Source organism: Salmo salar, chromosome ssa20, assembly GCF_905237065.1.
Source record: "Salmo salar chromosome ssa20, Ssal_v3.1, whole genome shotgun sequence".
In the NCBI taxonomy this organism is placed as follows: Eukaryota; Metazoa; Chordata; class Actinopteri; order Salmoniformes; family Salmonidae; genus Salmo; species Salmo salar.
The window spans coordinates 17,385,755-17,397,919 of NC_059461.1; the positions used below are offsets into that span (position 1 = coordinate 17,385,755).

At 44.4% G+C, this 12,165-nt stretch overlaps 1 protein-coding gene across 2 annotated transcripts; it reads right to left on the reverse strand.

The window, feature by feature from the left end:
* Positions 1-654: 654 nt before the first annotated feature.
* Positions 655-9,474, reverse strand: LOC106580049 (very low-density lipoprotein receptor). 2 transcript variants are annotated; one of them, XM_014160614.2, is made up of 23 exons: positions 9,334-9,474; positions 8,680-8,838; positions 8,317-8,532; positions 7,958-8,182; positions 7,289-7,501; positions 6,920-7,156; positions 6,438-6,653; positions 6,071-6,300; positions 5,625-5,754; positions 5,276-5,466; positions 4,992-5,178; positions 4,605-4,817; positions 4,310-4,496; positions 3,893-4,094; positions 3,593-3,757; positions 3,238-3,438; positions 2,433-2,973; positions 2,228-2,347; positions 1,962-2,069; positions 1,643-1,876; positions 1,046-1,409; positions 809-911; positions 655-726 (listed from the first exon to the last, which is right to left on the reverse strand). In XM_014160614.2, exons 1-23 carry the CDS (start codon positions 9,377-9,379, stop codon positions 703-705), a joined length of 4,512 nt encoding a protein of 1,503 aa, XP_014016089.1. In that variant the 5' UTR covers positions 9,380-9,474; the 3' UTR covers positions 655-702. The 2 variants fall into 2 exon arrangements, with proteins under 2 accessions (XP_014016089.1, XP_014016090.1); XM_014160615.2 differs by lacking the exons at positions 6,438-6,653; positions 6,920-7,156.
* Positions 9,475-12,165: the final 2,691 nt, after the last annotated feature.

The window sequence follows — 12,165 nt, forward strand, 5'->3', positions numbered from 1 at the left end:
ATGTAGCAACCCGTGGTGTAAAGTACTCAAGTAAAAACATACTATTTATACCCACTACATTCCTAGAGACAATGTAATTTTTACATCATACATTTTCCCTGACACCCAAAGTCCTTGTTACATTGACAGGAAAGTGGGCCAAGTCACTTAGACTTGCGCTTTCATCCCTACTGCTGCCGATTTGGCGGACGCAAACACAAACGCTTAATTTGTAAATTAATTCTGAGTTTGTGTGCCCCTGGCTAGCTATGAATAAAATTGCTGTCTGGTTTGCTTAATAAGCTATTTGAAATAAATGTACATTTGATAAAGTGCAATTCCATTTGATAAAGTACATTTATAGCCAAACACTTCCTCAAGTAGCATTTTATTGGGTGACTAACTTTCTATTAAGGCATCTTCACTTTTACTCAAGTATGACAATTGGAGTACTTCCTACCACTACATGTAACTTTTCAGAATCATAAAAGCTCTTTTATAATTGGAATACTGTTCAAAGGCAAAGTCATTTAACCATGTGGTCAGAACCAAATGAGTTCATTTCATTGCCTAAAGGTCTATAATCTGAAACCACATCTCACTTGTGTAGACCTACTCAAAGGTAATCCCCATGGACCAAAATTATTAGAATTGTGTATAAAGAACAAGCCCATAGAAACTGCAACATTCTTTATTGATAAAGCATAAATGCCGTTTAATTATTTACGCCACAGATGACACCACTTCCTGTGAAAAAAAGCAAAAGTTGTGTTATGCCAAACTTGAAGCTTATTTGATTTTAAATAAAATATAGAACAGCCTACTGTACCTCTGAAAAGTTAGTATCGTCAGGTGAAGGTTGTGTAGAGGGAGAATCTCCATGTTTCTCCAAGTCAGTCATACTGGTCTGCTTTACCACAGGGCCTGCTCGCCTAGGAATGGAAGAGAATAGGTTCAATCTATTGACAAACAGCTCACATTAGAAAGCATTCTAAACACAAGAAACCTAGTAGATTGATATGTTCAACTAAATGGTGGAGCCATACAAGCAGTTTGGATGGCGTACCTTGTGTTTGCAGCCTTCCTCCTGATCACGGCAACGAGGACACTGATAACTACAATCCCAGCACAGAGACCAACAGCCCCATAGATTAGTGGGCCTTGCATGGTCTTGGTGAGCTGGTCTTGGCAGGAGTCGCCACTGTAGCCTAGACCACAGGCACAGGAGGTGCCCCCATTGGTCTCCACACACTCTCCATTCCCATTACAGCGCTTCTCGCTACACTGCTGCTTGACATCCAGGTTTCTCACCAGCCCACTGTTGTCCAGAGAGGTGGTAGTGCCAGGATCTGCAGACATGGGAATGCTGGGGCTTGGAGGCAGGGTTGGAGCTTTGGACTGGACTTCAGACTGCCCTTTGAGATGGACACCTGATGGAGAATCAGACTAGTTTTGTATTCAATTGAGGTTAGGTTATGACAGTAATCATGGTCCAGGGAACCCAAGAGCTGCACATTTGTTTGCCTTAACACAACTTAAATAATCAAAACTTGTGTTAACCACTTCAGGTGTGTAGTGCTAAGGATCCTCTAGGACCAGGTGTGGGAAATACCAAGTTACAGCTAAGATTGTTAATTTCAGGCATTGCTAATAGAGATCTCACAATTCTCATCCGAGGTGTCAAGGCAGTCAGGATGCCCATCACAGAACTTCTCCAGGGGGAGGCATGTGTGCCCGTCCAGACAGGGTCTACTACCAGCTGGGCAGTGCTGGTCTAGGGTGCAGTGTGTGGCATTGACTGGTTGATGGCCATGGGCACACCTACAGGTCCTACCACCAGGGACAGCCAGACACAAGTGACTGCAGTCTCCATTCCCATCTGAGCAGAAGTTGAAGCCTAGAAATAGATGTGTATGAGGAAGAATAAAATGTGAGAAGTCTCAGTAAATAGAGTAGTGTGCAAATGTTGTGGCCTTTCTTACCCATCTGGCTGGACTTGCTGTAGGCCTTCAAACTGACAACTTCAGTGTTGACCTCAAACCAAAGTGTCTTGGTCAGTTGGTTGTCTCTATACCAAACTTGGGTCATGTCTGAAACATTTGATATGTTCAACAGCAATGATAATGCAAAACCATGGTGAAAGAACCATTACCCTTAGTTCTACTTTGATTAATGTATCAGAGCTATCTGGCTACAGTAATATGTGGCACTCAGTACTGGCAGCTGTGTAAAGAATAATCTACATTACCACGGTCTGTCACCCAGAGGAGCATGCCGTTGCTGAGAGCAAATGCAGTCAGGCCATCCCCAGTTGTAAACTCATTGTATCCAGACCCATCAACTCTGACAGAGCCGATCACCCCAGCACCTGGAACATAAAATAAAAGTATTCCATCACCACCTATAGATTGACTTAAAAGGAAGGTTTGTATTGTATAACAGTGGTTCCTCACCGATGTCAGCCCAGTAAATCTCCCCGCCATCATTGGAGAAAGTCAGGGAGGTGGGCTGCACAGCATCCTTCCAAACCAGCGCTCGCTTCCCCCCGTCCATGTGAGCACACTCCACATGAGCGCCTTCCCCCTGCTTGGCCAGGTTGGTAAAACAGAGTCTTCCACTAAGTGGGTGAAGAGCTATGGACTCCAGACTTCCCATATCAGGAATTAACACAGCAGTGTGTTCCCCATTGGAAGAGGTGACCTGCAGGCGTGGCTGTTTGGTGCTACTCCAGTATACATTGAGGGTTATCCAGTCTAGAGCCAGGGCTGTGACAGTGTCTCCTTTAAGTTGCAGGAACTGGCCACGAGGCACCAAGCTGGTCTCCTTCAGCTTGAAGAGGCCTACAGAAGACTGGCCAGAGTCAGCCAGGTACAGGATCTTGTCTCGTAGGGTGTAATCTAACATGGCTGCCTCATTGACATTGGCAAGAGGTAGGGAGAGGTGCTCAGGCCAGGTCTTCAGGCCCACAGCACTGAGCATGGTCTGCAGGTAGATCTAGAGACATATATACACATACATCTAAGTACATGGTGGTGGAGAAGTTTGTTGCTTACTCCTAAATTACTGCACACAAGTAGCACGCAAAGCCAATCGGGCTTCCAGACTCAAAGTACAGGTTATTACTGAGAGTTTGATGTTACCAGGCATTCCTATGAGCTTTTCATTTGAGAGGACAGGGACTTTAATTCATTAACATGTAGCATTGAATATAGTGCGGTATCAAGTGAAGTGGGTAAACCTGAGTGGGCAGAGTCCTACCTGTGTGACAACAGTTGGAGACAACACCAAGAGGAAGGCCGAGTTGACCAGGTTGGAGCAGTTGAGGCCATCATCCGCTAGGAGCAGACCAGAGGGACACTTGCAGACCCCTTTGGGGCCAGGGGCCAACACACACAGGTGAGAGCAACGAAGTTTCTCACAGGGACTATCGGTGCTTGTTTGCAGCAGTGGATGAATGACCTGCACCCCCAGATACATACAAATCATTAAGCACACATTTGAATACGAACATGTTCTTCGTGCAATTACAGCAAACCCATGAGATTGCCATCTTATTTAGGTGAAATTAATATATTTCCAATTCACACATTGAAATAGGGGAAAAGATACTTGCTTTGAGTCCAAAGGGTTGTGCAGGTCGTTTGAGTAGAACTTTGCAGTTCTTTCCAGTGATTTTATCAGCCCCTTGAATAGTTCCCCTCTTGGTGTCTGACCAGTAGAGCAGGTCATTGAAAACTGTGACTGAGAATGGGTTGGTGGTCTCCGTCAACTGCAGAATCTTCAGGAGGGAAAGGAACAGAGCGGAGATTGAAATATGGCTTTTAGGTTATCCAACAGGTAGGATTTCATTTAAAGCACCGTTACACTACAAGTCTGATCTAGTCCTATGCAAACACCCATCCATTTGTAGTACCTTGACGTCCCCGCCATCCAGGGTGGCTGAGCCAATGCACCCAAGCTTCTTGTCCGTCCAGTAGAGCCGCTCCCCTATTGGGTCCACAGCCAGACTGCCTGGCCAGCTGAGGCTGTGACTGACCACCACTCTTCTCTCAGACCCATCCATTCCTGCCCGCTCAATTTTTGCCTCGTTACTAATTGCCGACCAGAACATGAGCCTGCAATTAAATCCAAATCAATGTTTGTTGATTACTGAAAAGGTATCCTGAAAACACAACAAATCATTAAATAACATGAGCCTACAATAGGACACCAAGATTGTTTAGCAGAATGTATTAATTCAGTCAAAATTACCCTTCTCCAAACAAATATAAAAGCACTAGAATGTTTATTTGGGTGCTGTTCATCAGTCACAACTACAAAATATACTTGCCCCTTCTGTGGCAGGAGTGCCAGAGAAAGAGGTTGTTCAAAGTCCTTGTCAAGAATGACAGTGAAATCCAGAGTGCTTGTAATAGTTGAGTTTAATCCAATAGCAATAATCCGACCACCTCCAATGCCATCAATCCAGTACAGGTTTCTCCCTACCCAGTCAACAGCAATGCAGTCAAATTTGACACCTGTAGAGGTCAAAATGTTTAACAATAAATGAACAAATAACTTTGACCCGTTTTCACAGTGCCATTTACAGCCGCAATTGTTACGCTTAATTTAACCATGATACTAACCTTTGAAAAGAGTGCCTTGTTTTTTTTGGTCTAGAGAGGACCACTTTATGCTCTCTGAATCCAGGCTGACCCAGAACACCCTCTGATCCCGCCAGTCATAATCCACAGACACAATGGATTTCTTAGCAGACGACACCAGGACATCCAGACTACTGCTTCTCAGCCCAACAAGGAACAGGTCTGTCTGCACAGAGGCCAGAAGATAAGGCTCACCTGTGGGAAAAGAATGTGGGTTGGTATAGACCTGTGTGATGTATACGAGTACTTCAGCTAACATACCCTGCATTCCAAAAGTCAGTTCACTGACTTGCACATTGATCCCCAATTTAAAAAAATAAAACAAGCAGAGGGAATTTCCATGATTGTCACTAAGCCTTGATATTTTACCCATGATCTTGCAGCGGCGGCCATCAGATTCCAGCAGGTAACCAGGGTTGCAGTGACAGTGGAAGGAGCCCTGAGTGTTTATGCATGAGTGGCTGCAAACACCTTGTCTACCACCTTCACACTCATCAATATCAAAACAGGACACTGCATCCTTGTCGAGCTGGTAACCAGCCTTACACCCACACCTCTTTATGTGAGAGAAACAGAAGCGGTAGAGGTGGTCAAACACAATGAGAAGCAGATAAGTAAAACAAATCTCTCAACAGCATTTCCCCATTACTCACTGTTCCCTGTGGCGTGCTGTAGCAGTTTTGGACACAGAGGGCTTTGTCTGGACACTTGGTTTCGCAGTCGCCACCCTCATCAGAACCATCAGCACAGTTTCTGACCAAGTTACACACCAGGGCTGTGTCCAAGCACTCCGACATACTAGCACACTGGAACTGGTGAGAGGGGCATGTTTCCACCTGACCACCTATTAACAAATGTACAAAAACACAACTTAGTCCATTTTTACTGATGTCTGAATAATTAAAAGGCTTATTCATTTACTATTACAAATCCAGTTTCAACATACCAATCCAGTAATTAACAAATCATACATAGCTAAAATAAGTTTCTCAAATTACGCACATCCTGCCTCATCACTTTCGTCAGCACAGTCCTTTGTTCCATCACATCTCCATGCTTTGGGAACACATTGACTCTTTGATGTACAGGCCCACTGGAACTCCCCACACTTCAATTGGACCATCTTGCAATCCTGAAAGAGAATTCAATATACTGCATTATACCCAAGTTTTGATTTACACCATGAGGTAAAAGCACATTAGCTACTAGCCTTGTAATTACCACTGCGCTATCGTATAGCGAACAGCCATGCAAGCTTGTGAGATCAGGTGGCTTGAGGCTATCCTAAATCAAGAGTAATAAATAAGGCTGTAACCCATTAAAGAACTCAATTCTACATCGTACAAATCTTTTACATTAGCCATCCTGCCTGTCAGTTTCTGCCCACTTGCCAACTCCTTAATGAATTGTCATGCGAAACATACTTCACCCAGGCCAAATATTCCCACCTTTTCATCAGAGCCATCTTTACAGTCCTGCTCCCCATCACAGACCCACCCCTCCAGCAAACACTCCTGGCTTTGTGGGCAGCGGCGGTTGGTGGTGCACTGGGGGGGCTTGGTGCAGCTCTCCTCGTCAGAGTGGTCCCAACAGTCAGGATGCCCGTCGCAGCGCATGCTTATAGAGGCACACTGACCACTAGTGCAACGGAACTCCCCACTGCTGCAGCTCTCATCAGCTATGGGTAAAGGGGACCAATCAGCAATTTCTTAAATTGAACTTCCTCTAAAATAAAGCAGTTTGGACAAGATTTGACAGTTTCAACATGGCCCCAGTTCTGCTTAAGTTTAGCAGTTCCTTGGAAATGAAACTAACCACAGTTGGCCTCGTCAGTGCCGTCCAGGCAGTCCCTCTCGCCATCACAGAGGAAGGTGTCAGGGAGGCAGCGGGTCTTGTTGTCACAGTGGTGAGCACAGCCCTCCATGGGTTTCAGGCAGTGCATCTCATCAGAGCGGTCCTGACACTGGGCCACCCCGTCACACACCTGCCTCAGGTCAATGCACTTCTTCCCATGGGTACACTGAAACTGGCCTGAACATACAGTTTAAGAGCAATCAATAGGTCACCTGTGACGAATATTTCTAAGATGGAACTCTAAATATGCACACCATGCAACTGTTCTTTGTGTACATGTTCAATGGGTTTGAGTGAATTCCTGCTAGTTAAAGGTTACAGTAAACATGTATTACACTAGAGAGCAGTACTGTCATGTACAGAATAAAAGCAGGTGGAGGAATATGCTTTTCAAAATGTCAAGCTACTATTCATGTTTATTTTTTATGTTGACCGATTCTTACCACTTCCACATTCTAATGAACACCCTTCCTCATCGGAGCCATCTTTACAATCTGCCTCTCCATCACACACATGGCTGTAAAGCACACACTCAATATTGTTCTGGCATGGTTTAGTGCCAAAAGTACACTTCAGGGGTGCTGGTACCGACATTGAGGTGGCATTCCCTTCGTTGTTGCCGTCATAATCTTCAGCAACAAAATAGCGATGATTTTTCTGAGCATCAGTGGAGTCTGAATCTAAGGGTGAAATACTGACTTTAGTATCAAAGGACAAGAGGCAATAAATTATAGCTCAACTTGTGTAAAGACAAAGGATCATTGTTTAAGCAAAACTCAAGAAGCTATAGTGACAGTGGGGGGGGGCATTACCACAGTTGGCCTCGTCGGTGCCGTCCAGGCAGTCCCTCTCTCCATCACAGAGAAAGGTGTCAGGGAGGCAGCGGGACTTGTCACAGTGGTGAGCACAGACTTCCATGGGTTTCAGGCAGTGCATCTCATCAGAGCGGTCCTGACACTGGGCCACCCCGTCACACACCTGCCTCTGGTCAACGCACTTCTTCCCATGGGCACACTGAAACTGGCCTGAACATACAGTACAGTTTAAGAGCAATCAATAACAATGAAATGGTGACCCGTGAGGAATATTTCTAAGATGGAACTCTGAACATGCAGTGGTCTACGCAACTATGTGCATGTTCTATTGGTATTTGAGTGAATGCGAATATGCTAGCTAGTTCAAAACACTGCTCCAGTTAACATGCATTACACAAGATGCTCTGGTTCCCACCTTCTGCGGTTACTGTACCACCAACTGAATTTCTCTGCCTGAAGTACCCCCTCATGTGCATTTTACTAGTAGGCCTATGGTCTCATTAGTCTTGAAGTACCCCCTGTGGATAGGCCATGTAAAACCCAGGGATCCTAGTAGCCCTGGTTGGGAACCATTGCACTAGAGCAGTATTGTCTTAAACAATATAAAACAGGGGGAGGAATATGCTTTTCAGAATGTCATACACATTTCTACACGCTGATTCTTACCCTTTTCACATTCTAATGAACATGTTTCCTCATCTGAGCCATCTTGACAATCTGCATCTCCATCACACACATGGCTGTAAAGAACACACTCAGTCTCATCCTGACATGGTTTAGTGCCAAAAGGACACTTGAGGGGTGCTGGTGCAGACATGGTGGTAAACCCTTTGTAGTTCCGCAATTCATTTTCAGAAACTTCAACATGATTATGACCATCAGAGTCTGAATCTGGGGAGATTAAAACTGACTTTAGTGTCAAAGGACAAGATGCAGTAAATTGACATGTGTTTACATAAGTTGAAAGATGTAATAAGGACCATGTTTTATCAAAACTTTAGAGGCAATAGTGACAGGGGCATTACCACAGCCTGCCTCATCAGTGCCATCCAGGCAGTCCTTCTCTCCATCACAGAGAAAGGTGTCAGGGAGGCAGCGGGTTGTGTTGTCACAGTGGTGGGCACAGCCCTCCATGTGCTTTAGGCAGTCCACCTCATCAGAACGGTCCTGACACTGGGCCACCCCGTCACACACCTGCTCCTGGTCAATGCACTGCTTCCCATGGGCACACAGGAACTGGCCTAAATGAATGGATTAAACACTACTTCAAAATGTTGGAGGGACAGAGATGTAACTTAACTGATGATTTTATTGATTTAAAGATCCTGAAGTCCATCCGAGGAAATCACTGATCTAACTCTAGAAAGCAATGTGAAAGCAATGGAAACCTTCAGTGCATGTGACAGTGCAGTCCTCCTCATCAGAGCCATCACTACAGTCGACTTCTCCGTCACACACATGCTTGTAGAGAATACACTCAGATCCAGTCTTGCAAGGTTTAGTGCCCAGGTTGCATTTCAATGGAGTCAGCACAGCGGCACTCAAAGCTATTTGGAAGTAAGGAATAACAAATAATTCTCTAAATATGAGATATCTGAACAATGACACGCAAAGGAATTAAAGTTAATCATTTTTCTGTGACTAACAATATGGATTGTATAGGGCGGTCTAGTCAGTTTTTTGGTACAACTATTGGGCATTCACATGCTGTTATGGAGTTATCAAAAGTTCAGAGTTACGACTGGGAAGTTTCACTTGAATGACTAAGTCATAATTACAAGTGGGAAACAGATTTTAATTAATTTTTTTAAACCCAAGTTGGGTACTGACCTCTCACCTCAACCAAAGACAACAAATCTATTGACAGTTCCAAACAGTGTTGATAACGTAGTTAGCCAAATGTATTATTAGCAACATTGGCTACTTTATGAAGCTAGCTAAATTCTTACTGGTGGCAGATTTAGTCCAACGTCAAAAACACTTAAACACAAATTCAACAGATTAGTGAAAGCCGTCAACCACAAGCATGCCCCATTACTCACCTGAGATTTCCAAAATTGCTATACACAGAAGCAGATAGAAAGCCATGCCTGATGAATGCAAGATGACCAAGTAATGCAAGTGCTCAGGTCAAGGATTTTTATAACGATGCCAGGTGATACTAATTGAACATTGAACCAATCAGTGAGGGTGAAGGAGCTCTATGAGGGTAATCTCACATGGACAGATGACAATTGTTTTTATTTTACTACTAAAAAAACAACATTACAATGTCTTTGTTCAATGTCCGATTACAATGGCCTCCGACTAACTGATCTACAAATTACCTTGCATCATAAATAACTCATTATTATTTGTAGATCAGTCAGTCATTCACAATTTACCCATGATACATTGAGGTTTTGATCCTCTCGAACACGGCCTTTGAGGACGACTTGTGGAGTTTGGGAGAATCTCAATTGCATTTCCTTGATTCCTTGCATCCTCTCTCCTCACCTCCTTCTAATGGGTTTTGAGAAGGAGGTGAGGAGAGAGAACGCAAGGACGAATCAAGGAAATGCGAGGAGGAGTCAAGGAAATGCAATTGAGATTCTCCCTGTGACCCAGTAGTCTACATTGGCTTCCTCTCTTTGGCAGTGTTCGAAAGGATCAAAACTAATGTATAATGGATAAATTGTGACTGACTGATCTAGAAAATAATAATAAGTAGTTAGTTATGATGCAAGGTTCTTTGTAGATCAGTCAGTCGGCAGTTGCCTGCACTGTTGGCTGCAATATTGAACACCCAGGGCTTGACTACTTTAAAGGCGATTCTTTTGACATTGCAGCTGACTTTAAAGGTTAGTCGAGACTGACTGACTGATCTACAAATCACCTTACATCCTAAATAACTACTCAATAGTATGTGTTGATCAGTCAGTCAGTCTAAATTTACTCATCATGGTTTTGATGCTCTCTAAATTTTGCTTCTGCCCATCCCGGTTTTCCACATCCATGCAGATGAATGGAAGGAAATTAGGAAAGGAAGCCACTTAGACTATTAAGATGATACCATGGTGGTGAATCCGTTCGTGTCAGGGGGCTAGGGTCAGTCTGTTATATCTGGAGTATTTCTCCTGTCTTATCCGGTGTCCTGTGTGAATTTAAGTATTCTCTCTCTCTCTCTCTCTCTCTCTCTCTATCTCTCTCTCTCTCAGAGGACCTGAGTCATAGGACCATGCCTCAGGACTACCTGGCCTGATGACTCCTTGCTCTGTCCCCAGTCCACCTGGCCGTGCTGCTGCTCCAGTTTCAACTGTTCTGCCTGCGGCTATGGAACCTGGACCTGTTCACCGGACGTGCTACCTGTCCCAGACCTGCTGTTTTCAACTCTCTAGAGACAGCAGGAGCGGTAGAGATACTCTGAATGTGATCGGTTACAAAAAGCCAACTGACATTTACTCCTGAGGTGCTGACCTGTTGCACCCTCGACAACCACTGTGATTATTGTTATTTGACCCTGTTGGTCATCTATGAACATTTGAACATCTTGGCCATGTTCTGTTATAATCTCCACCCGGCGCAGCCAGAGGAGGACTGGCCACCCCTCATAGCCACCCCTCATGGTCCTGTGTGGCTCAGTTGGTAGAGCATGGTGTTTGCAACGCCAGGGTAGTGGGTTCGATTCCCACGGGGGACCAGTACGAAGAAAGAAAAGTATGCATTCACTACTGTAAGTCGCTTTGGATAAGAGTGTCTGCTAAATGACTAAAATGTAAATAGCCTGGTTTCTTCCTAGGTTCTGGCATTTCTAGGGAGTTTTTCCTAGCCACTGTGCTTCTACATCTGCATTGTTTGGGGTTTTAGGCTGGGTTTCTGTATAGCACTTTGAGATATCAGTTGATGTAAGAAGGGCTTTATAAATACATTTGATTTGATACTGTAATAGCGTGCTCAGCCCCCTCCTGTACTCCCTGTTCACCCATGACTGTGTGGCCACACGTCTTCAACTCAATCATCAAGTTTTTTGACGAACAAGTGGTAGGCCTGATTACCAACAATGACCAGACAGCCTACAGGGATAAGACCCTAGCGGAGTGGTGCCAGGACAATAACCTCTTCCTCAACGTCAACAAAACTAAGGAGCTGATCGTGGACTTCAGGAGCCAGCAGAGAGTACGCCCCATCCACATCGACGGGTCGCAGTGGAGAGGGTGAAAAGATTCAAGTTCCTCGGTGTGCACGGACAACCTGAAATGGCCCATCCACACAGACAGTGTGACGAAGAAGACCCTCACGAACTTCTACAATGCACAACTGAGAGCGCCCTGTCGGGCTGTATCGTCTCCAGAGGGTGGTGCGGTCAGCCCAACGCACCACCAGGGGCACACTCAGTGGTGTAGTGGAGGGTATATGCAGGTATACCCACTTATTTTTCAGTGAGCATTGCATATACTCACATCTTAATCCCCACGATGCATATCAAAGTAGTGTAGTGGAGGTATATGCTGTATCAATTAATAAGGTTTGATTTAATTTATTAGGATACTCATTAGCCGACGCAAAAACCGACAGCTAGTCTTACTGCGGTCTGACACGTAATGAAAAATACATTACAAACAAAAGAAAAGATGACAAACTGATGGAACAGACTAGAATGTTTAGCTTAAAATGTTGATAAAATATTTCTTCACATTTTAGGCACAGCAATGTGCAAGCACAAGGTGGTAGGCCTACGCACCAATGTTCCAAAATGTAATTTGCGGGAAAACACCTTTCTAAAATGTGCACCACGCATGCGAGCGGTTTCATGGACAGAGATGAAAATATCCATTCGAAAATTAGAAAGAGGTGAGATTAAAGATGCAACAACTATCATGGTTACTAATATGAAT